The sequence below is a fragment of the Ammospiza nelsoni genome, chromosome 6, assembly GCF_027579445.1.
Source record: "Ammospiza nelsoni isolate bAmmNel1 chromosome 6, bAmmNel1.pri, whole genome shotgun sequence".
Classification (NCBI taxonomy): Eukaryota; Metazoa; Chordata; class Aves; order Passeriformes; family Passerellidae; genus Ammospiza; species Ammospiza nelsoni.
Window position 1 is genome coordinate 18,404,339 of NC_080638.1, and position 25,309 is coordinate 18,429,647.

At 51.1% G+C, this 25,309-nt stretch overlaps 2 protein-coding genes across 2 annotated transcripts in view; one reads left to right on the forward strand and one right to left on the reverse strand.

Moving 5' to 3' along the window:
* The window catches only part of TNNI2 (troponin I2, fast skeletal type), a 422,570-nt gene that overhangs the window by 119,973 nt on the left and 277,288 nt on the right, over positions 1–25,309 (reverse strand). The gene's annotated exons all lie outside the window — the stretch shown is intronic.
* MOB2 (MOB kinase activator 2) overlaps positions 21,268–25,309 on the forward strand; it is a 108,940-nt gene continuing 104,898 nt past the window's right edge. Inside the window, exon 1 of the mRNA XM_059474620.1 lies at positions 21,268–21,503. Coding sequence (XP_059330603.1) covers positions 21,487–21,503 — 17 coding nt within the window. The 5' untranslated portion in view covers positions 21,268–21,486. The remainder of the gene's footprint in view (positions 21,504–25,309) is intronic.

Consider the following 25,309-nt stretch of genomic DNA (forward strand, 5'->3'; position numbering starts at 1 on the left):
GACTCCTTGCTCTCTTCTGGCTTTAGTTTTTCTGCTTTTCCATGGAGCTCTTTGGTGAGATGCTGGGGACCCCCAGATGCTCCTGGGTGGTTCCCCACAGTGTGGCAGGGAGGGATGGAGGTGGATGGAGAGCCAGGGACCACCTGCTCCTCTCCCCACATCACTTTGGATGAGAGTGAGAGATCTCAGAGTCAGTCCTGAAAAGCCTACCACCACCCATCACTGCCTCCAGCAACCACCTCAAACCTGCTCAGTGTTGCCAACCTGAACATTGCTCTCTTCTCATCATGAAGCAGTGATGACACTATTGCCTAAACTCCCTTTCTAGACTCCAGAAGGCATTTAGGTCCACCCCATGAGCCAGGCAGCTATTTCAGGAGCTCCACTTGCAGCAGGCTGTCCTAAGTAGGCATCAGTGTCAAGTCCAAGGAGGGAGAAGAAGAAGGCTTCATCCTTCCTCTGGTGCCTCCTCGCTGGGCATAGTGTTAGTGTCACCTGCCTCCTGTCCAAGGAGTCTGGTCCTCCTTCCCCTTCTCTGGCCTCAGTGGTGGCGTCTCTTCCCAAGCATGCCAGTGGTGATTGTCTGCTGATCTCTGCCCCGTAGCACTCAGTCCCTGCCCATCCCATGGCCCTCCAGGGTTGGTGCCAGCATGGACTTACTGAGCTCAGGTCAGGCAAGTTGCTGGCAGGAGCTGGTGTAGCTTTGAGCAATGGAGAGAGGTTAAATGGCTTCCCAAGGGATGTAATAGAAAGGACAACAGGTGGCCAAAACCAGGTGGGGAGATGAGACAAAGCACTAGCAAGCTCCCATCTAATTCCTCCTGTTAAGTGACACAGAGTGTTGCAAGCACAAAAAAGCAGATGGAGCTGCTGACCTGAAGTCAGGAAGGAGAGGGAGCATTTTGCAAATGAGACCCTGAATGTCTGCAAAGAGGCAGTGGTTTGCTTTTTGTCATCTACACTCTGCCATCGCCTGGATGCTTCTGAGACTTGTTTGAGGTTTTACACACTGTGGACTCCTCTCTTCTCTGAAACCAGAACAAAGATAAGTATATTTTAAGATTTGTAGATCATAGATATTCATGACCCACCTCTGCAGCCTTTGCATTCATCCCTCTCCTTTACACATTGGGCATGTGCATCAGAAACCCTCATATATACAATATTTTAAGTCTATATCCAGAAAATAAGCCTTGATGGAGCAGCCCTGCCCAAGTGTCTCCTGCCCATCCTGATCCAAAGCCATCAGGGTCACCAAGTGGCATGCAATTAACTTAATTTTTTTAAATCAAACTCTGTCTAATGAACCACTTTGTCCATGAGTCAGAGAGCTGTAAATTGTCATGAGGACAGATGTGCTGGGTGGTAATCCTCCACATCATCTGTTCAGCCAATTCTTTTTTGTGGGCTGTCACAGCCAGCTGACCCGTCCCAAAGCCTCACTGGAACCAAAAATCACATTTCCATGCCGATCTGATGAGGGTGCATTCATTTGTAGGGACCTACAGAGGTGGAAGTGTGAGCAGAGGAGAGGAAAGGTCTCTTCTTTCAAGGGAGGAACCAACAAAGCTGCTGAGTATCCGATGGCAATGCCTGCACTTACCACCACATGAAGGACTGAGCAAATCACAGCTCTCCTTCAGACTAAAAGGACATTTTGCTCCTTTCCCTCCAGCCTCTGCCTGTCCTCAGGGCTGAGCCTCCCGGCCACCTCTGTCCAGCTGAGCAAAGCTGGCAGGAGGGCAGTGACCAGGTTGGCAACACTGAGCCAGAGGCTTGGGTCAGAGCAGGCTCGTCCCTGGCCTCAGCAGCAGCACCCCCAGCCCCTGCTGCTTTTCCAGCCCTTCCCTTTGTCTGCTTGTTTCTTTGGATGTCCATCCCTGTTACATTTGCCCCTTAGGAGACAATGCCCCTCAGAAACCCCTCCTGCTGTCCCCTTTCCCCTCCCATTCTTAATACTAATGATAATAAGCTATCAGTGTTGTCATTGCAATCTATGAATGATAGATTTGAGTATTTATGATTATTATTATGATTATTATGGTTATGATTCTGTACTTTTTTGCTTCTTACTCTTTGTATGTTGCTCTTTGTTTCTCTGTTGTGAATAAAAGCAAGGCCCCATCTCACCTTCTCTCTGCTCCCCGCAGCCCGGCTGTGGCTGACTCCCGGCTGCCCCAAGCCTCAGGAGGCAAACCCTTGTCAGAGGAGCTGGAGGGAGGTGCTTCCTAAGCATATAAAGGCACCCAAACCCGGGGCAGATCCATTCCCTTAACTCTTCCCTTCCCACAGCTCCTCTCCCCCATACACGTTCCTGCCCATCTTTGCAAGGGGCAGGAACCCACTGGCACCAACAACAGAGGATTAAATGGTAAAAGCTTAAAGCTTTAAGGAGCATTGGCCAGGCATCCAGTTCATGGAGTCAGCTCCCTCCAGGTCATGGTCCTCTCACCTTCTCCAGCTGGCTGCAGCTGCAGGCTGCATCTTCACCACAGGGGCTTCTTGCTCTGGCATCACACCTGCTTTGCAAAGCTGTCCTGCTCAGCTGAGCCGGGGACATTGGCTGCTGCTTTAGCCACGTCCCCTGGCCTTCCTGGGCTTGAGTGTCCTCCTCATGCTGGTGGTTCCCCTGCCCAGGAGCAGCACAGCCTGGAGAAGACACATGGACAGAGCTAGAACAAGCCCAGTGGCAGAGCCACAGGGAGACATGTGAGAGGCCTCTGGTACCTGGAGGGATTTAGACAGGCTGGGAATAGCTCCCAGCATGGGCCTTGGTGTGGTCTTTATCAAACACTGATAAATCGTGGTGTCATGAGCAGACAGACACTGGTGCTGGTTTTTTGCACCCATTGCCTGTGCTCCTTGTACAACCTGGAGCTTTCCAGATGACTGTAAGGTGTAGGAGGAGACATTAGGGGAAGGGAAGAGGACCCCCATCTGTACTGTGGTACAAAATGCTCCCTGTACTGCGCCAGCCCCATGAAGAGTCATTTTCATTTGCGGAGTTTAACACTGCCCTTCTCCAAGTGGCCCAGGCACAGTTTCTTGTCTCTGTCATGACTTCACTTTGTCATGGGTCGGGGTCCTTCTCATCATGCTGTGCTGAACACATTTCCAAGGTTGCTCTGAGACCACACTGGAGAGGAGAGAGCTCAGGTCTCACCCCTCTCTTGGGGGACCCTGGTAGATCTCTGCTGGGGTCCTGGTCCAGCACCACCCTTCCTACCTCACCTGCCTTTGGAGCAGCCGTGGACAGGGAGGGAGCAGGCAGGCTCCGACCATGCCGGGACTGGCCCTCTTCTCCCTTCCTCATCCCTGTAGGATCAGAGACCCTTCCTCAGCAAGCACAACACAGAGGGGGGGTCTGTACCCACCCTGGTGTACCTGGGGACTCCCAAGCATGGAAGAGAGGGTCTGGCCTCCAGCCCCACCACACTCCCTTCCTCGCTGTCCATTTGGCCAGCGCTGGTGTCGGACCCGGGGAGAGACTCTGCCCCTGCCTCGTCTTTATTTATTTATTACCAGAGGCTGTAAACAGCAGTGCTTTTCTACCCTCTACTTTCTTTTCCTTTCTTTTGTATTTTGGAACAATGTGTTGTAATAAATACCCGAATAGGTGTTTTAACAGCTGGTGTCAGCCTTGGTTTTTGAGGGTCAGACCTCAGGATGGGGCTCTTTGGGAGTCTGGGGAGGGCTGTGGACCTTTGGTTGCAGTGCTGGGGCCTAGAGCTGGTGGAGAGCTGGACATAGAGGCAGACCTGGACACAGACAGACCTGGATGCACAGCCAGACCCATGTGTGTGTACAGGGCCCAGCAGCTGAAAGCTGCAGCTGGACCAATTCAAAGCAGAAGTAAGGCTCATGGCTGAGAGAGTAGTGGCATAAAACTTAATGGGGGCATTCATGGGCACTCATACTGCAAACTGCCACTCTAGGGGCTCTGAAGCTGTAGTCAGGTGTCTAAGCATCCCCTTTCTAATGGAAAGGACTGTCCCAGTCCTGCTCCATATGAGGACATACCTGTAGGTAATGGTGCAGATCGCCAGGCTAAAGAGCACAAAGATATGCACTGTTTGCATTGAAATATACTATTGTTGGTTTTATTATTATTATTACTACCATTATTATTATTTTGCTTCCCAGCTGTGCTCTGCTCCCACCTTGCTCCTGACATAATAGCGGCATGTAGCCACACACTTGCTGTGCACTACCCAAAACCCTATAAACATTCCCTGCTCACCCATGGCCAACTGAGCCACGCTGTGCTCAGGGGACAGCTGGCAGGAGCCAAGCAGCTGCCCCATTTTGACTGGACTGTGCCCAAGTGGAAGCTGGTGGAGGCATTTCCCTGCTCCCCCCTGCAGCAGGTTTTCTTTGGAGGGAGGAGAAGGCGTGAGCAGGCTCCCTGCAGCTCTGGCTCCAGAAAGCCTCAGCACTTATTGACATGTATGCAGAAGGGACATCCATCCTCACAGCTGCTTTGCACAGGCTGGGCTAAACCCCTGTGTCTTTTATAAATGCATTCCTCTTATCCAGCTGCAACTGCTGGGTGTTTTGTAAAGCTTCACAAAACTACTGCCATCACCTGCTGTTGGGGTAGAAGCTCAGTGTGCAGCTTCAGCCTCCTGTGCATCTGACACCCCTAGCAGCTCCAGAGAAGCTGTTTGTCCTCCTCTCTCAACCACTTGCTGCCATGTGTGACATGGGAAGGAACAATTATTTAATAGAGAAACATGAACACTGCTCCCATCTCCTTCCCAATTTACCTGCCCATGGCTTAGTTTTTCCAAACTCACTACCCAGGGGAAGAGTAATGCTGCAGTAGAGTCCCCAGAGTTGATGTCTTGTGTCACTATCTCCACAGGCACAATTAAATCCTCTCATGTTTCACAGAGAGACTCCCTCCGTGCCAGGGGACTGGCAGCAGCACCCAGGTGGGAGGAAACCCAGGTGAAGCTGCTCTTACCTGGGGCTATAGGTGTGTGGAGGCCCTGTCCCCTGGCAGAGGCACCCATGGGTGTGCAGCCAGCACAGCTTCCTCCCCTCTCCTCTTGTTCCTCACGGTTTGCACGGCACAAACCATTACTGCAACGAGAAACCCAGGAACGTCCTTTTTCCAGCTCTCTGGCTTTTATTGACTCAGAAAGGCTGCCAAGCCTATAAATAAATGTTCCTTGAGCTAAATATAGCAGCCACTGAAACAGGCTGCTGGCTATTTATTTAGCTTGTGGCCTCTTTGAAAGCCTGCCAGTCCATACTGCCTTTACCTTCAGTCCCACCCGGGGCTGTGGCCACCCACCTTGGGGGCATGGCTGAGTCAGCACGGGGAGAAGGGGTCACAAAGAGTCAGCCCCAGCTCTGCAGGGCAGGAGAGCCAGGGGGACAGGGTCTGGCAGCTGGAGGAGCTTCAGCACCCTGTATCCCTGCCCAGAGAGCTGGGGGTCCCCAGGAGGGACATTTGTTGGAGCAGTCAGGCAGGGCTGAACCAGTCACAAGGCAGTTTCCTCTCCTGTGAGGACTTGGTGTCTTTTTCCAGCACCAGAGCCTGGAAAAGAGAATCTATCTGTCATATCCCCCAGGCTTCCCAGCATTAGGTGGTGTGCATTGCTTTTCCACACTTAGCAGGACCATAAATACTCCTGGTGCACAGAGCTGCTGTGTGTTAGGACACTTAGGACAGCCAGGGGCATGAATTGACCCCCACCCTTGCGCCCCTACTTGAGCCAGGACGCTCAAACTCGTAAGCTGTGCTGTGGCTCTGACCTGGTCTCTGGCCTCAGCTGCTGGGTGGTCTCGAGGCAGTGCTGCACCCATGTCCCCTCCAGGGGCTATCCCACCTCGTGGTGTGTCTGGGAGCAGCCTGGGAGATGCCCTTTGCCACACTGGTGAGATGAGCCCTTATTAGGGCCCCACACTCAGAGAGGCTCCGTGGGATGCGTGTTCCTCCAGGGTACTCCTGGTTGTGCACTGATGCAAGAAGGGGTGGGCTTCACCTCTCAAAGGCTGATGGAAAACAAGGTGAGTACTGCTCTGTGCTGTAGACACTCTTCTACACCCTGAGCCTGACAGGAATGGGATGCTGCTTTCCTTGGGCTGTGAGGAATTCACTGCAGCTGCGTGCCAGCCAAGGGAAAAACCCCGTCACTCCCTGGAAAGCCACATTTGCTCCTGGAGCAATCCAAGAACATTAATAATGTTTAGCACTTACAGAGGGTTTTGCTAAACATGAGCTAATCCTTACAACACCCATGGGAAGGAGAAAAGTAATTATTGTTATTGGACTTAATTTTTCCTTTTCCATGTACCCCTGCAGACGGGGGTCCAGAGAGCTCTGGAAATGAGAGAAGAATCCCACTCATCCCAGCTTGTACAAATAGGAAACCTGGAGCCAGGATGGAGCAGGTTATTTGCCAAAGGCCACCCAGGAAGGCAGAGTTGGAGCCTCTGTGGAGTGAAGGAGGGGCTGGGGGGGAATTCTTGCTCCCAGTCTTTCTCCTACACACCAGAATATAATTCCACAACTGACAGGGTAATTATGGTCCCTTCAGGTCCTCACCTGCAGGATACCCATGGGATGCAGATGTTGTGTATTGCTGCTTACCTTCCTGTCCACAATGTCCCTTTTCAAGGTGGTTAGAGAGATACCCTACCCTCCATGGCAGAAGGTGCTGACAAGGCTGATGAGCAGATCGATTGGAGCACGACTGCAGCAAGTCACAAAATTCCCACACAGAGTGACCTCCCCTTCTGGAATAACAGCCCCAGACCTGATGCCATGTGTGATAGATCCCACCAGCCCCCAGTCACTGTGGAGTGGCCTCCACAGCTGTGGCCAGAGCACCCCAGAGTGGGAAAGGAGTTGATGGGATGGTTGTGCTAGCCATGTGGCATTGGGACAAGGCTGGCTTAGCAGGCTGAGATGCTACTGGGGTCCCTCCAGGGGCACAGAGGGTCTGCACTAGGATGCCCCAGGTTAAAGTGGAGACCAAAATGAGGGTCAGCTGCTTCCCTGGGTCTTTTGCAGAGAGGAAGGACAGCTTTAGGGGGTTCCATAAAGCCATCAATGTTCCCTGGGCACACTCCTCAGCTGAAACCCAGGCACTGGGTGTCTGAGTGGAAATATTGTCTGTTGGCAGTACCCAGATGATGTCATTTCATTTTCCAGGCTCCTGGGCTGAGCCAGCAGCTCGAGCCAGTATGACTGGAGATTCTTTATTTAGAAGGAGCCCAAGTGCAACTGAGTCCAGGTCTTTGCAGCACCCCTCTGCCACCTCCCTTCCCTGCTGATGCAATCCCACTGGCAGCAGGGACATCAGGATGCCTGAGAAGAGGTGGTTCAAAAGGGGACCTTGCCAGGCAGGTGGGAAAGGGAGATGCTGTTAGGGGCAGGTGAGGGTGATGCAGGTGATGTGTGCTACCAGATGTTCCCAGGCAGAGGAATCTCCAGCTCCCTCTGGTCAATGCACTTGTCCCTCCAGGTGTCCTTTTACTTCCCTTCAACTCCCTGAGAAATTTGTCCTGTGCTCCCTAGCATGGCAGTGGTCCCCCTCCTCATCCTCACTCTTGTCATCTCCAGTCTGGATTACTGCAACTGAGCCTCAGGCTGGCTTTTGTGGGCTTTCTAGCTGGAAATCAAATATTTTCCCCCTCTGACACCCCTTAACCTGCCTGCTCTCCCTCAGCAGCATCTCCTGACAAGCGAGTGCTAAGAATAGCCCTGCCTCTGGCTCCAGGCTGGTGCTGTTTGCTCAGTGACTCAGAGCTGGCCAGGCAGGCACTTACTCAAAGGGCCCCATTACTCATCTGTCTGCATTGCCCCAAGGATGGGGTTTGTGTCTCTCATTCACCTCTCCTTTAAAGATACTTTATTTATTTCTATTTAATAAAGCCACCATGCACAAGGAGATGTAGTTTTCCTGCTGTAGATTTACCTCTAAATACGTGTGCCCTGACCCAAAATGCTGCAACCCCTACAGATCATACTGGCAGCCTAGCATTGCTCCTTCTCACTGCCTTGCCAGGAAGGAGCTGTGCTGGCAGGAACAGGGCAAATGATAATGCCTCCCAAAATTGCATTTTGTGGCACCAGAGTGACAATGAAAACAAAAATTCTCTCCTGCAGGAACCATCTGTGTTGAATACCAGTGTGGATGTGACTGTGCCCAAATCCAGCTGGCCTCTCAGATGCCCATGGCATGGCCCAGCTGCTCCCGTCTTGCCCACAGCCCACACTAATTGCAATCGTCCTTCCTCTCCACAGAGTGTGTCACTGCCCACTGGGCAAAGCACCTCAGCAAATTAAAAAAGGCCTCAATTTAAAAAAAAAAGTGGCTTCATTTCCAAACAACAAAAAGGCAGCATCTTCCTCATCTGGTTTGCTCCCCTGAGGCATCCTGTGAGTCACAGCCAGCCGTGCTGGGAGCAGAGCTGCATCCTGAGCAGAGCACATCTGTGTCTGCAAGGCACTGCCTCACAGGGAGGACACAGGCATGGCTGCTTGGGATCAGGAAAGCGTGGCATTGGCAGAGGAATTGGAGGTTTGTAGGAATGGCATTTTGTTCTCTTTCTGCTGCTTCAGCCCCATAGTTTCCCTTTTTTGCCATTCTTCAGGTTTTTCTTACAGTTTTTCCAATCTTGCTGCTTCACGGCATCACTCTTCAACCCTGCTGTCATCAGGGATCCCAGCACTTTGCTCCAAGATGCTTCATGAGGCCTCAACAGCACCTAGAGGGCCTCCTGGGACCAGGCACAACCTCCATGAGAGACACACCTGAGTATCCCAAGCCAGGTGTGGTTTGTGTTCTGGAGAGAGGTGTGTTGGGTGTAAATGGATCCACCTTGCATGGCAGTGGGCAGCTGGTCTGGATTTGGGCTCTGGCTGTGGCACTTCTCACCACCATGCCCTGGGTCTCCACATAACACATGCTGAGGTTCTGATCCTGCACTGCTGGCCCCAAGGGAGCCTTCACATCCATCCATCCATCCATCCATCCATCCATCCATCCATCCATCCATCCATCCATCCATCCATCCATCCATCATGAGTGGGCTCCCAGTGCCTCTCCCCAAAGCCCAGCACAGGAGAGCTGGGGGCTTGTTCCTTACAGGACATGGTGTCTCCATCTCAGTCAAGGCTGGCAGCAGCCAGGGATGCAGGAAGAAGGAAGCGGGAGCCTGGACATCCACCTTGGGCTGGAAATGGGATCCTGCATGTCCCGGCAAACACATATTTGTGTGCTCCCTCCATCCCAGTGACCTCCCCTCGATAACAACCCCTGGGGCCATCTGGGGCAAGGGTGTTGTAGGAGAACAGGACCGACCTGCCCGGTTTGGTCCTTTCTTACAGACCCCATGGCAGCCCACAGCATCCATCACTGCCGAGGGCTGCTCCACCCCGGGAGCTGAGGCCACAGCAAAGCCAGGCCGTGTCAGAGGAGGCAACGGGGGCCAGCTCCAACAAGCTTTGTGGGACACCTTTCCCTGGCACCTGAACCGTGCTCAGGAGGGGAGGGCAGTCTCCGGGCTGTGCCGTCGCAGGCACCGCGCACTGGCCCTGCAGCGAGGCGAGCGAGCAGCCTCTGCTGGCCTCTGCTGGGAGCCCTGGCACCGCCGCAGCTCTGTCTGTACAGCACCGGCGAAAGAGATTTACCCTCGTTTCATGTCCCTCAGGAGAGCTCGGGGCGACACTCGGTGCCCTTTCGGCAAGGCTGAAGCGCTGCTGCAGGTGTTGGTACAAAGAGGAGGAGGAGGAGAGGAAAGAGGGACGAAGGCAAACAGCTGCTCACACATCCTGTTGGAGCGATGCAGGACAGAGGTCTGAAGAGGGAAGATGTCTGCAAGGCCACAGCCCACGATGGGCCAGGAGCCCCCAGCTGGCTGTGACTTGAGGAAGGGCTGGTGCCACTCTGCACTTCAGCTCTGGAATCTCTTGCACCCTACAGTTGCAAACTAAGAGCATTAGGAACAAGGCTGGGGAGGTTCAGTGCCCCTGCAAGCAACCTGTCCTTCATCAGCACGGCTGGGAAGAACGTGCCAACCCTAATGTTTGCAGTATCCAGCTCCCATCTCATCTCCAGGCTACATCAGGTACTGGAGAAGGGAAGGGCTCCATGTGCTCCTAAGAGCCACATGTGTCCTGCTCCATTCCCTTGAACCATGTGGTTCAAGTCTTTTACATCTCTGAACCCACTGAGGACCAGATTTGGTTGCAGCACTGATAAACTCAAGACACCAACTGTTGGGCTGTGGACAGATGGCTGTAAAAGATGCTGCAGTTCACTTCTAGGAGACCCTCCTCTGCATCCCAAAATCTCTTTTTTTATTGACATCCCAGCCTGTCTCCTTCATTAGAGAGGTCAGTGACAAGTGACCACTGCCTTACAGATTCCACGTGCCAGCTGTGACACACATGTGCAGTCCCCTCCAACCTCAGGAGGTAAGAAATGCCCAGCAACAATCCCCTCTGGCTCAGCACATCACTCTGGGATGAGCAGGAACGCTGCTGCCTTCAGCCTGTCTCAGGGCTTGGCTTTGGCTTTGCCCTGGCATCCCCTGAGCCCAGTCTGCATTTGGGAACCCCCACCCAGCCCCTGTCCAGCAGACTTGGTGGTGCCCGAGCAAGGGCCAGACTGCCTTGTCTCCAGCCAGGCAGCACTAACCTTCCCCCAGCAGAGACATTCCTCAGACCTTGCTTGTACTTGCAAAAGCACATCACAGAGTCAGAGCGCTGCCAGGGCTGCCTCTCCCTGCTCTGCCTTCCCTGTTAATTGCTGACCAGAGCATCCATCAGGGAGCAACAGCCAGGATGTGCAGAAGATGCTCCCCACAGGCACCTGGCATGCTTGCCTCTCACTTGCTACAAACCTCTGGGGCAGACTGGCACAGATGACCAGGATATTTTTGTTGTGCAGCCCCTGAGGAAACACCCAGGCACTCAGGGCTCTGTGGTGCTTACCCCTGCTGCAGGCAGCTGTGGGTTCAGCCCGGGGCGCCATGCTGAGGGCAGGGCACAGAGGGTTTGGAGAAGCTGGAGCTGGAAGAAGTGCAATTTCCATCAGGGTGAAGGCACTGGCTGGCTAAGTGGTGCCTGTGAGGGCTGTAGCTGAGGCTGTAATGTCACTGAGAGAGCACAGCAGGATGGCATTCTGATGGCTGAACTTTCTGCCCTCTCCTTTTCCCCCTTGGCCCCATAATTAGTCCTCTGGGTCACTCAGGGCTCCCATAGTGCTTTCATCCCTGAGGGGTTTGTTTAGCTGTGGAAACCTAAGGAAAGGGGAAAAAAAGGAAAATTCAGTATTCCTCTGAAAATCCTATCACCCACATTACCCTGGTTCTCCTTGCTGCAGCACTGGGTGCAGGGCTGGCACAGGGGAGGTAAACCCTGCCAGGCAAAGCAGGAGCAGGCAGTAAACAGGAATCATGAAGCTTTGGTGCCTTCTGCACCAGGCCCTGGGCTCCTGATGGGAATTGGTTTCACCCCAGTTCCACAAGTGTGCACCTTGAACTCCTTCAAAGCCAGGCAATCTGGGGCCTGGCAGAGCAGCAGTGGCAGTATGGAGATCCCTTAGGAAGGGGAATAACTTCCCTGTGCAGGGCAATCATCCTTCCTTGGGGTATTTTTATATCAGGGTGGATTAAAGGGAACACAAGCAAGCAGCAAGATAACTCAGATCACAGCAGGGAGTAATCTAGTTCAGATAACCTCTGTGGTTTTGCCAGTTCTACTCTTCTTTTGATAGCACCCAGTCAAAGACCAAGTCTTGATACCGCTCCTCACCAAAAACCAGGATCCACGTACAGAGAAGTAATGAAAAAGGATCCTCCTGCTTCCTCCTGCAGCAGGCAGTGCTGCTGACAGAGGCACAGACAGCACCAAGGCTTTCTCCAGAGCAGACAGGCTGCCCTTGGCTGTCTCGGCCACCAAAGCCATTAGCAATGAGCTCAGCCCGCTATTATTGCTGATCCAGGGAGCCTGGAGGCTCTCAGAAGTGCAGCTATTGATCCATGCCTCTTACATGCCCCCCTCAGCCCTTTGGTTTCAGGAAACCTCTTTGCCTGTCCTCTCCTTGTTTCTTCTCTGCAACCTCCAGGAATGCTTTTCTGAGGGACCTTGAAGCTGAGAGTGAAGGGAAAAGTAACAGCAGCTGCAGTGAGAGGGCCAGGGATTCAGCCTGGCCAGAACTGCCTGTTTGCTTTGGCTGGCTGTGTGTGGCTTTATTAATCACCTCCATCTTCCTCAGTGGAGGAAGGGGAGGACATTTCCCCTAGGTTAGGGCTGCAGATCAGGGAGGGGAAAGCTTGATGCCTTTCATGGGAATGCAACCTCCATGGTCTCTGCTCATCCATGGCATGGACTCCCTGAAGGGGCCGTTTCCATGGAAGTGCCCCCTCCACCCTCTCCATATTTCAGGGCTGCCAGCATGACTTGGACCAGCTGGTTAACAGGTGACTGCATCTCTGTGCAGGCTCTCACTGATGGCACAAGCAGATAGGTCTGAGTCTGCTGGGGAAATTACCTATGGTAATGAGCAGCTCAGTGGCATCCTGCTACTCCTGAAGGACAATCCTACACCCCTCGGGCTGCTTCTCCCATCCCTTCAGGCTCACCTTGCCCAAGCAATCAGGTGGTAGGGTGAGGAACCATGCTGGGCAGCTGGGGCATCAAAAAACCTGGTGGAGCTACAGCCAGAAACCACATCTCTGCTCTGGGCTGATTTCCTAGGTATGATGCAAACAACTTGCTGCCCAGCCCCTTACAAAATGTGTTGCCTCACTCTCCCCACATCCCCAGGAAGACTTTCAGGTGCCTTGGTGCACTCTAGAAATGACTAATGAGCCATCTAAAGCATTAGCACTGGTGCTGGCTGCCAGAAGCAGATTGAGATCAAGCCTTCCCTTGCATCCATCAGCTCCACCCAGGAAGCAGACTTCCCTTTGACAACAGGCAGACAACAACTGCCCCGTGCTGGACCAGGCAGGCCCAGGCAGGCAGTGTGTGGGAAGGAGTGACCCTCTGCAGATGGAGGAAAACTCACATCTTGCTACAGCCCCCACTGCAGACCTGGCAGGGATTTGGTAGTGGCTTTTCCCTGCAGATGGATTAGGACTAGCAGAGAGAAGTCATTCATTTTTGGGGAAGTTTGTGGACAACAGAGCCTGCGGATGCTGTGAGGAAACATCCACACTCAGCCAGATCCCCAGCGTGCCCAACACAGGAGTTTTCATGTCTTCCTTTAAAAGCTGCTCATGTGGCCTCAGTTTGCACATGAGACACACAGGCCTGATCCCACGAAAAGACCAATGGATGTACTTCCATACTCCCACAAAGATAAACTCCAGGGACTTGTTTCAGCTGGTTGCACACACACAAATCATGCTGAGGAAGCAAATGGTGCTATCTGTTTTAAGTGATGACTCATTCATGGCAGCATTGTACCCCAACAAATCTGAGGAAGTTGCCCTGGGCAAAGCTCCCTTACCTGTCACCCAATCCTCCTGGATTTCATGTAGTAGCAGATTACTGTGAGCAGGGGGCAAATTTAGCTGACTCCTTGCACTTACTGCCCTTGCAGTCATCAGAGTCAAAGAGGACAGGTCACCTTCCGCTGCTAACGCTGCAAAGCAGACATGGAATAAACCTGACCTTCCTTTGCAGCCTTTGCTGGAGAAATCAACACTTCCTATACATAGAAAAATCAATGGAGGGCACTTACCAAACAAATCCCCATTGGTCTGAACCACCTGCATCAACAGAGCCTTACATGGCCATCTATGCACCCCAAACCCTCTCCAGCAGCTCCAGCTCAGCTTTCCCCTGTCTGGGCTGCTGTGGCAGGGTTTTTTCTTAGTTTCTACTAGCACACCAGTCTAGCACAGTGCACTCTGCTCTGTGCTGGTTTGGGGGAGCCTCAGCAGCATCCTACATTTTTGTGATTGTGCCCTACAAGCTCACTGTCACCCGTTTTTCACAAACCTTCTCCAGAGGTGCTGCTGTTTCCCTTGTGTCAGCCCTGAAGGAGCCAAGTGAGGAAGAGGGTGGTGTTCCCCCCATGCAGGCCAAACTCTCCCACCTCTCAATGCCCCTGGATCGCTCCCAACGCCACCTGGAAAGACCACTAACCCACCTGCACCTGGCTGGAAACCTTGTTACTGACTGGGAATAACTTTGAATGGAGGAGTATTCATGAATATGAGTGTTTCCTCTCAACCATCAGATGGTGCCATTGAGTCTCCTTAGGATGTGGAGCCCGGAGGACAGCAGGCTGCCACCAGGGATGACACTGGCTTCTTGCTCCACCTCAAGGGCAGGGAACAGCACTTAATTCCTCAGTTACAGGTACTGATACAGAAATATTCCGGTGTTCTCAAATAAATTAACAAAGATATGTGTCACTGTTTTTTCTGTTTATTTTTGTCTGGTTGGTTGGTTGTTTTGCACAAGTTTTGCAAGACTGGCTATTTCTTGGAGCTGCACTCCAGTGATACCAGTGCAGGAACAACCAGACCAGTATAGGAGCACTTCAATTTCTGCTCCAAGAAAAGGACGTGTTCATGTCCGGAAAGATTTAGAGAGGACGAACTGCTTTCAGGCAGCAAGGCTAGAAATTAAAGAGGGAGCAGCATTAGCAAAAGCTCCTTTCCCCTCCACAACAGCGGTATATGGAACACAGGACTTGCCCTCCTTGGAAAGTTAGCCAGCAGGAGGCTGCCCGATGCCTGGGGGTGACTGTCTCATTGCTACCTCTCCCTGCCTCTTCCCTCTACCTTTTATTTTATTTTATTTTATTTTATTTTATTTTATTTTATTTTATTTTATTTTATTTTATTTTATTTTATTTTATTTTATTTTATTTTATTTTATTTTATTTTATTTTTAACACAGAGTGTGCTGTAAAAAGAAGAGGCATCAAGGCACGTTGCCCACAGTATGCTCATCACATCTGACATCTCCCCTCCGCATGTGGGGCCAGGACTTCCAGGGCTTTGGTGCTTATAATTCCCTGTGGATTTTGCAATGGCCAGAGCCTGGCACCGAGAGCCCTGCTGTCCAGCTGAGGCCTCTACCTGGCATTGCAAATATGCATGAATAACAACTGATTAGTGCTTTTCCTGGGCTGGTTTTCATATTTAATTGTGCAAGATGAAAGAGGAGAAAAATGCTAGTAACATGAGGAAGGAGGGAAAGGAGAAATCATTACAAGTGCATTTAGTCAGTGATAAGAATGGCTGCTGAGCTGGGCTGGGTGGTTTCCAAGCACAGTGGGAGCCAGCTTCAATTTCACAGCATAATATTTCCTGCACCCTTAAAATAACTTTTCCCTGCCCCCAGGGTGCCAGAGGAGCTGGAGAGCAATGTGTGCCCCCTCCCTGTGCAGCCCCAGGCCGCTGGGTGCTCAGTGATCACCCAGGGGCTGTTTTGAGAGCAGTCCCATCACCGACACCGAGACCCGGCCAAGAGGGCTGGAGCAGAATGGAGGGGATGCTCCGCAGACCCAGCACCGTGGTCTCCCAGGGAAGGCAGCAGGTGGGGGATTGCTGTTTGAGCCCTCTTCGGTGCCCGGTGAGGAGCAGCTTCCCCGCACAGCTCAGCAGAGATGGGACCTCTTTATTGTCGGGGCTAATTGCTCATGTGAGATGTATTTACAGAGGCGACTGTTTGTGCAGAGCGCAGCAGACAAACAGACTCCTGTTCTGCCAGGCACCCTTTGTAATCGGTGGGGGCTGGGAACCCTTTAATGCAGCCATCGTTTGGAGGCCTCATTTGTACTGCAGGCACCAAGGCTGCCCGCGGGATCCGAGCCCCGGCAGGGCGGGCAGAGGGCAGCGGGCTGTGCCCAAGCACTGCTCGTCCTCACCCACCTCCTTCTGAGCCGGGCACACAGGACCCACAGAGGAGCCTGGGTGTGATCCTGGCGCAGTCTGACCATCCTCCCGTGGTTTGCAAATGCACCTGCTCCCATTTGGGCATTTGGCTGCATCTCTGCCCTGCACGGGATGAGCCCTGTGTGTGTGCGCAGGTGAGCTGCCCGTCTCCTCGGTCTGCAGGAGATGTGACTGTGATGCAGGCTCTGAGCTGCTTCAAAGGTTATTTGGTGAACTGCTGTCCATGCAGTTGTACCAGAGGACAAGACGTGCCAGACAGTTGTTCCTTGCCTTTGTAAATAATGTCAAGGAGTGGTTAAAAGCAGCCAGGTCTCTAAAAAAAAAAACAGCCTTGCAGGCTTTTTGCAGCCTGCTGGGTTTTTTCAAGGAGGAGGCCTAGAGGGAGTTTTGCCATCTGTGAGAGGGATGCAGCATTAGGAAAATAATGCAAACAATTTCCGGCAGTCTCCATCTTCCTACAAAACCAGTGGGGATGGACAAGCCCTGGCTTCCAGTTACATGCAACACCATTTGCTTATGGGTAGCCTACATCCCAACCCCACAGTGAACATCCCTCTCCAAACTTGAAAATTATATGTCCCACTTCTCACTCTGCGCCCTTTTCTCCAGTAGATTAAGACATGTTCAGGGAAGAGCTTATCAGCAAGGAGGAGCAGCACCACAGAGCTGGGGTGTGTCTCCTGCTTCCCCTTTCCATGGGGCCGTTCAAATGGGCTGGTACTGGTCAGGCGTGCTGGGAGCTACAGCCTGTCCACAATGACACAGAATTGCCAGCACTGGGACAAAAGGAAACCCACGCTCATCCCCTTACAGAGCTCTCTGACACATGCAGACCAACCCAGGCATGCTGACCCCACGAGTGGCATTTCCCAAGCTTCCCAGCTGAAACTAGAACTCCCTCTTCTTTAAAATTCATTTTAGCATAATTCTTGTGTTCCACACTTGAAGGAACAGAGAAATCCACCTAATTTTTAGCACTCCTAAGCACTGGAGGTTTCTGAGCATTTACACATCATCTCTCACAAGACTTGATGCAGAGGGAAGTGGGATTTTTTTTCATTTTCCAGATATGGAAGCTGAGGCAAAAGGCAGACACTGCACAGTAATACCTAATTAATGGGGGGAAAATTAAGTGCCAGTCACCACCAGTCTCATGTTTTGACAACCACTAAGTTGTCTGAAAGAGGAAATACCTAATAATTCTGTTCTTCTGTGACTTTGAGAGAGCAACTGAACCCTAGTCAACATCCCTAGAAATGCAGACACCCAAGGGCAGATTTTGCAGCCTTCTTCCCTAAAGTTTCACCTCTCTTTTAGACATCAGAATAAAAGCTATATTTCCCAGACAGTTTAGGACCCAAAATGCCATTTATTGTTTCCAGTCTGATCCTCAGCCAGATTGATTGTCTTGTTGCAAGACTATATGTAAAAGGTCCTACTATTACTGGCAGCAATCAATATTTATAACCACTTACAGTGTTTATTTATGTATAAAAAAAATCAAACGTTCCAACCAAGAAGAGATGCTTTTATTAATATCTAGCATGATTAATAACCATATTCAGAGTTGCAGGTAGGCCCACGCTGTCAGACTCATGCACTTTTCTTTTTCTAATGGCTCTGCAGGAATTTGAACCGTAATATGTTTCACGCTCAGGGACAAAGAGGTTTTGTCTCAGGGAAGGAGTGTGTGGATGTTTTTGACTTAAAGAGCCAGCGCCACATTCAGGGCTTCACAAACAGAACCACTTTGAACCCAAGCCCATCAGCCTGCCCCATCTCCTGGAGATACACTGCACAGGGTGGATCTCCTCTGTTGCTGAAGACCCAGATCGGAGCTGCAGATTTGCAGCTCGCTGAAAAATGTCACACCCCCTCTGTGTCAGGGCAGCCATCACCTGCTCTGCTTCCCTGCCACCCACTGGAAATGCCTCAGCTCGGCAAATGGGTTCACATCTCTGCCTGTTGAGGCCTCTCAGCTGTGCAGGGTAAGATGAGCTCCATGGGAATGACACTGCTTCAGATCAAGGGAGGAAAACTCATAGAGCCCTGACCACTGCTCCATTCCTATAGAGCAGGAGAGAAGAGGGAACATGCGAGGCTGATGTCGAGGTGTCAGGTCTGAGGCTGCCCAGCCCCACACCAGCACGGGCTGGTGAAGGAGGGACAGGTGTTTCTGGTGCAATAAAGGAGCAAAGTTCACCCCCACTCCTTGGTGCTGGCTCTGCACGGTGGTGTTTGCCCACCTGCACACTGCACTATTCCCGCTGCAGGAGGTAGTGACAAATCAGAGGCAGTAAAGGGACAGTTGCAAAGAGACTGGTGCCTTGATTACTTCCTCATAGCCACTCACCCTCCACGGTAGCACTTCATTATCAGACAGGCAGAGCAAGCCGACTAAAAGGGAACATGAAAATCAGGTAGATAAGACAGCTGTTGTCTGGATGGCTATAAAACCTCCTGTTTCACACAGTCTAGTCATGAGAACTGTGGGACAAAATAAAGGAAGTAAATGTTCACACTTGCTATTTCAAGGCAGCTCTCAGCCAGCGCTGAGTCACTTTTGGGACTGCCGTGTCTTTCTTCTGGGTTATGGGACATAACAGAGCCTTCTCACAGACAGGGACAGCCCTCAGGTCCATGCTGTCTTGTACTTTGGCTTTTACACTGAGCCCGGCAGAGCTTTACACAACTGCCAAATCCTCATGTGAGATGTTTGTCGGCCCCAACTCCCATGCTCTGGACTGCATGGGATCCCCTCCAGCCTCCCCTCCATGAGATTCTGAAAAGCACTGGTGCTGCTGAGGAACATCTGGAAACAAAGCCACACTATGCCTGGAGGTCAGGAGGAGCAGGGAATGCACTTTTTTGGTTCCTGTTACGCCAGCCAGGCCAGGGGATACGAGTGGCAGAACAAGGAGGAGAGCAGCAGGTGAATGCAGTATTTCTTGCTCTGTGCCACAGGCCAAAAGCCCTACCGTGCAGGTCCCACAAGCCCACGGGGCACATGTTCTGCCCTGGCTGCCTGTCAATAATCTCACATTTTAAATCCTGTTAGACACGAGTAAGCTGTGGAGCAGTAATCCAGGGAAGAGTCGATGCAAACCCCTGCAACGTCAAGCACTGTAAACCCCCGGATCCTGCGCGCTCCCCACCACATCTGTATGCGGCAGCAGCGCTGGTTAAGCACCTTATCCTCATGTCCTGCAGGGCCTGCTCCCAACAAGCCCTGAGCAGGGAGCGCCCTTTCTTTGTCCATGTGCACAGGGCTGAGCACAAAGGAGCCCTGCAGCTTCCCAGGCTCGCTGCTGCCAAATAAATAATTGCTGTGATGCATTTTACGGAGGGCTTGGAAGGGGAGCTGCGGGACAGCCACCGGGCACTGCTCTGGGGCTGGCACATCCTCTGCCCTTCAGAGCTGCTCACAGAGGGGCCTGGCTGAACTGGGATGGATGGGAATTGCTCAGTCTGCTGGAGGGATTTCTGCAGTTTCCAGTGGCTGAAGGAAGAAGAAAAAAACAAAACAAAACAAAAAACAGACCAAAAAACCCCAAACAAAACAGTAATGTCAATGGAAGTGTAATGCCAAGAAGAAAAAAAAAACATTGTAAAATAATCACCTTAGGTGAGATGTAGATAAAGGCCTTGTGCCCTTGGAAGGTAGGATACAAAAGGTAAATGAAATAGATGTTCCTTTTCTGATTTTTTTTGCACCAGTTGTTCTCCTAGTGCCAGTTGCTGTATATTTTCCTTGATACAATCAGGAGGAAAACAGCTAATCTGACATGACAAACTCATTGTATCAGAAGTCATCTTAAAGCATGTGTCATATGACTAAGCACCCTACTCCTGGTACAATGCATCCCACAGTAAATTTGGATGGAGCTCATCCTCAAATGCCCTGCTAAAAATACCCATAACAAAGGGCAACAAGAAAACATAATTCAAATGAGGGACATCTGTTCTCAAATGTTTGCAGATAATGACTGGATCGAGTGTCTGCATAAAGGATAATTATTTTCTGCAGATGGTTTGATCTGGTATTTTAAACACTGTAAAAAATCCTTGCCCCAGCCACTCAGGAAAGTATGGGGAGTTTTGCCGCAAGACCTTTTTCCTATCCTCTGCTACATTTCCTAAATGCAAGAATAAGTAAAACTAAAACCAATTAGAAGACAAAATGTATTAAAGAGAAATACTTCATTGGAACACAGGCAACATACATTTTCAAGTTCTTATGTTACACTGCCATATACCCAGATAATTCTCAGGCTGAAGTTTCATTATAGGAGAATGGCAAAATAAAGCAGTTACGTGTTGTGCAAAGCAGATTTCAAAGGGAAGGTCCGTCCCCAAAACTACACCACAATAGGCTTTTTAATACAAATAACTCTGCCACAATATGGTTTTTAACACAAATAACTCTACCACAATATAGTTTTTAATACAAATAGCTCTACTCTCTTAAGACAGAGAGGTACAAAACAACTATGACAGAGAAACATTCTTGTTAAGTCACCCGCTGACACCCCCTTGCCATCTAGAATTAGCCCCAGGATAACGCTGCTTTGTTGGGGCTGTCTTTGGAGCCCGTGTGCTGGCTGGGCTGGGCGAAAAGTGGGGTTACAGGTGGGAGCCTGTGGGCGAGGGGCCCTGGGGACACCATGGGGCTGGGAGGGCCCTCGGAGCCCCTGGCACAGCACGGGGAGGAAGCAGGGCAGGGAAGGAGGGGATGGCTCCTGCAGCCTCTGAAGGCAGGTCCTTCCCTTGGAAAACTGGCGGCTGCAATGACCATCAGTCTCCCCTAAGGCAGGTTCTAACAAATACACGTGTCAAAGCTGGGCTCGTCCCCAGCAGCTCTGTCCTTGTGACCGTGCCCACCCGAGCAGGTGCCGATCGGGGAACTCGAGAGGACATCACGGAGCCTCTGGGAATGCTGTGCATCAGCGAATCGCATGGGAAGGATTTACTTTTAAAAGTTATGGTTGTGTAAATCTCAAATGGTGCAGTGTTGGGCTGTCTGGGGATAGGCATATCCCTTCAGCAGCTGTTTGGTCATTTCTGCACGATAGTCTTGGGGCAGTCCCTGGCGACCCCGTGGGAATTCCAGGTTCTCATGCCCGTCTCTAATTAACACATTAATTTGCCTTGCCAGCGCTGACTCAGAGGCCCCTTCACGGTGTGTCCCAGCGAGAACCGAGCCCTGCGGTGCGGGCACCGAGGCTCCCGCACAGGCCCCGACTGACGCGGGGGTCCCGGGCCCGGGGAGCCGCCGGGGGGGGGGTGCGCCCGGACTACACCTCCCGGCGTGCCCCGCGCGGCGGGGCGGCGGGCGGCGCGGGGCCGCTTCCGGGTTGGCCGGCGCGGTGTGTTTACTTCCGGCCGCGCCAGTGCGCGAGTGTCAGCCCGGGGGGGGCACCCGGCGGCCGCCCCGCCCGCGGCCGGGGAGGGACCGACCGACCGACCGACCGACCGGGGCACGGACCGACGGACACAGCGGCCGAGGGAGGAGCCCCGAGCGCGCAGCGGCCCCGGCCCCCATGAGCGGGCGGTGAGCGGCGAGTCGGCGGCCGCGGGAGCTTCCCGGCGCGGCGGGACCCAGCCATGGACTGGCTGATGGGGTGAGTGGGGCCCCCTGCGCGTCCGTCCCGCGGGGCGCTCCCGGCCGGCCGAGGCGGCCCCGGCGCCGGCAGCCCCAGCCCCGCGTGCGGCGCTAATGACTAATCAGTTCCTGCCCGCGGGAACGGCAGCGGGAGCGCGGCTGCGGCTCAGCCCCGGGCTCAGCCCCTGTGCGGCCGCCTGCGGGCACCGCGGGCTGCACGGGAGCCCTCGTCTTGTCCCGAGCCGCGGCTCTCTGGAAAAGTAACTTTTCCTTCCCTTTTTGCGGAATAGGAAGGCCAGGTGTGGCAGCTCTGTGTGCTTCCCACTCGTACAGTGTGCGGCTAATCCCCCTGCGACAGAACATCGCTCTAAACCCAAAGGCGTGCCAAGGTTTAAATGGCTTTCTGTAGGGAGGAAGAAGAGACTTCGGCAGAGATTAACGCCAAATCAGAGCCACGCCAGGGGGCTTGGATAGCCTGGATTAATAGTGCTAATTACACAGAGACAGAAGGTAGAGAGCTGTTTGCTGCGGTTTTTAGGTCTGGAAACCTCAGTGCAGGAGAGGGAGATGCAGTTGATGGGAGTGACCTGATATGCTACCAGTATCCCAAACGAGATATTCTCGGTTGCTTCTTGCATGAATTGCGCTGGCGACCTGCACTCAGGTGAACTGTGAATAATTATGCTTCAAAGTCGTATGAGCACTTGGTTTATGCTCCAGCAAAACTGGCGCTGCAGTGATAACCTGCTGCCCTTAGTTTGTTCTCACAGCCGCTCCTGAATGTGGTCTTTGCCATCTAGGTTGCCTCCTTTCCTTACACTGATGTGCCTAGAACAGAAGGTAAACTTTTGTGGCAGCTGGTGGATGTGGTGTGTGTTTAGAAGGGTCATTGGCGTGCGTGCTCCTTTTGTCTGCAGCTGATCTGTTCGGTGCTGAGAGTGCACTTGTTACTCGCCTTCACATGGGTCTCATCCAACTCTGGAACCAGCTGTCCATACAAAGTTTCACTGCGAGTCTGACCCCTCACTCGCTCAGATGCAGGGCATGCTGAATCTCTGTGGGATAGACACGGATGGCTGGCTTTTCCTCCAGCAGGCTGGGCAGGGAAGGGCAGTATTTGTGGCATGTGGAGGGGTCTGGGTGCCATGTACTGCAAGCCTTGTGTCTTGTAAGTCACAGGGCTGCGCTCTGTTGTTACACGGTGTCAATGAAAATAGAAATGACGAGCTTGTTTTGATGTGTTTTGTAACAACCGCAAAGCGCAGGTGGTCTGTTACATTGACTTTGTAAAAGTAAAAGCTGGAGTGTCAAAGATTGTTACTGTAATTACAAAAAAAGGTCAAACCCAGGACTTATGCAAGTTACTTGTATGACTCAAAATACTACATGCCCCACTACAGCAGCTGTACCTATTCTGTGCAAATTACATTGTAAAGCAGAAAAGAATCAAGGTTTGTTGTAGCCACACTCTGAGTATATTAGGATGATGATTTTCTTATGAGAAATATTTTGGGCTTCTTGAAGTCACTACAAAATATTGGCATTTGTTCTGCACTTTTTTACCCAGGGTGGGTGGATCCGCCATGTGTGGAAAAGACTTGCCTGTTTTCCCCATTGTAATGGGAATGGATCCTGAGTCATTTGTGTGTTACTCGCTTGTTCTCAGCTATTTCCTGATATGTTTCACTCCTGACCAAACCCAGTATTGTCCCACTGATGCTCTTCAAGTTTCCTCCCTTAAAACGCTGTTAGTTCTGTTTGTGCACACTTGGGGGGGATGGTTGTGTGCGATTATGGCAGGAAGGGGGAGCATTGATATTTTGAAATGCGAAAGGCTGGAAGTCCTGGGGGACCCATTCTTATTCCCGGCCAAGTTATGCCTGCTGTTAGCAACTGTGTTTGTAAATGGAAACATCCGTCCTGCTGCTTGACAAAGAAACTGAGGACATTTGTCTGCCCAGGCAGAGGTTTGGGTAATGCCACTTGCTCAGCCTTTCTTTCAGTGGGAGCTTCAGCTGTTTGGGTCTCTGATGTGAGGACAGGACTGAAGAAAAACCTGCAGAACAATAGCAAAACAGGTCTATCCCAGTAACACATTAGTTGGTGTTGATGTCTCTGGCAAGCAAAATGTATTGCTCTGCTTCTTGGTGGTATTTCTTTTTCTAAGTGTCCTCACTACTAAAGCCATTGTGATCTTTCTTATTCCGTACTGCATTGGGAATGTGGTGGTTTGCAGTTTCAGCTTTCCATGCACTTTCCCCACCCGTGTGGAAGGCCTTGTATGTCCCCTTGTTGGTTGTGCTTTCTTAACTTTTTGGTGTGTGAAACACCCTCTGTGTTTTGACTTTGTATTGCTGAGAAATGATCCTTGGAGTGCAAGTGTGTTAAATTAGGCAGCAGCAACAGTTGCTCCTGTTCTAGATCTCGACCCTTCGAGCTGGTGTCGCCTTTATCTGATAAACGTTTAGAGTGAGATCTGCTTTATTCCTTCTTTTGGAAAGGGGGGAAGGGTAAGTGCTAATCATTCCACCAAGGGCAGCAGCTCCGTGCCTCTGATCGCCTCAGAGTACTTAATATACAAAAAAACCCGGAAGCTGAGGCTTACAAACAATAGTGAATTTATTACGGATTAACAAACTGTACAGACTTAGGTGGTCATACAGCAAAACTTCTCTGGGTGCTGCCTGCTGTTCAGTCAAGTGCTTCCAAATCCAGTCAAGTCCTAAGGAAAAAAGCTGAAAAGAATGAGTGCTGGCATGATAGGATGCTTAGTTTAGCACCTAAGTAAAGGCAGAGTTGTTTCTGTGGTTGATTAGTATATTTGACCCTTCCACTGAATGCAACATTAATACTGATGTTGTGAACTCTATGGTTTCTTCCGTGCATTCTCTTCATTTAAAAAAAGACCATTTTGAGCTTATTTGTCTTACAGAGGATGTATTTTAAGTCCAATTTTAACTAGAGATCAGTGTTGCTTAATTGCTTTGCTCAACAACATTTACCAGAGATCCACATTACCCACTTTGGAAGAGATTCCAAAGTTTTGTGTTACAAACAGCATTGATCTGCTCTTGAAGTTCAAATTAGCAACAAAGGCAGGCATTGTTCCTTCACTTATGATATTTTAAAACAAGGTGAAAAGTAAGTTTCATAATTGGCTAGGAGTAAAACATATTAGTGGTGCTAATAAACCTGATGTGGTTTCCTCTTCAGCAGTGCTGTCTGATGCTGCAATGCATATTTTCATTAGAAAAGGAGTATTGGGTACTGTAGTGGTTTTGGTGAACTGTTACATAATAAGGGAAGAGAGAAACAAAGTGTTTTACAAACAATTACCAATGTTTGACGCAATCATAATTTGAGCTTCATCTGCACTATAAACTTTGTAGTTTAGTAGGTTAATAGACTAAACTGATTGAAGCTGAGAGAGATGCTTACACTGATTTGATAAAGATTCACAGCTCCTTCTCCCAGCATTGATTAGAATATAAGTGTAATAAAGAGAGAGAGGCTGTCTGCAAGAGGGATTTATTATCCATTTAAATTTTAGCTCTTGTTATCCATACAGTCATACTATCCCCTGCTCAGTTATTTGTTCTTTCATATGTTGACCTAGTGACTTGAACAGAAGGGCCTAAAAATGGTTGAAGACTATCCTTTCTCATATTGCACATCTTCAGCTTTGAGGACAGTTAGAGAGAAACAATGGCCTGGAAAGGTAAGGAAAACACAAATGGCAGAAGAAGCAAACTTCTGGTCAGGACATTTGTGCCTGAAGACAGCACAGACTATTTCTGTCTACTCAGGTGGTCTGTGGTCTGCAAG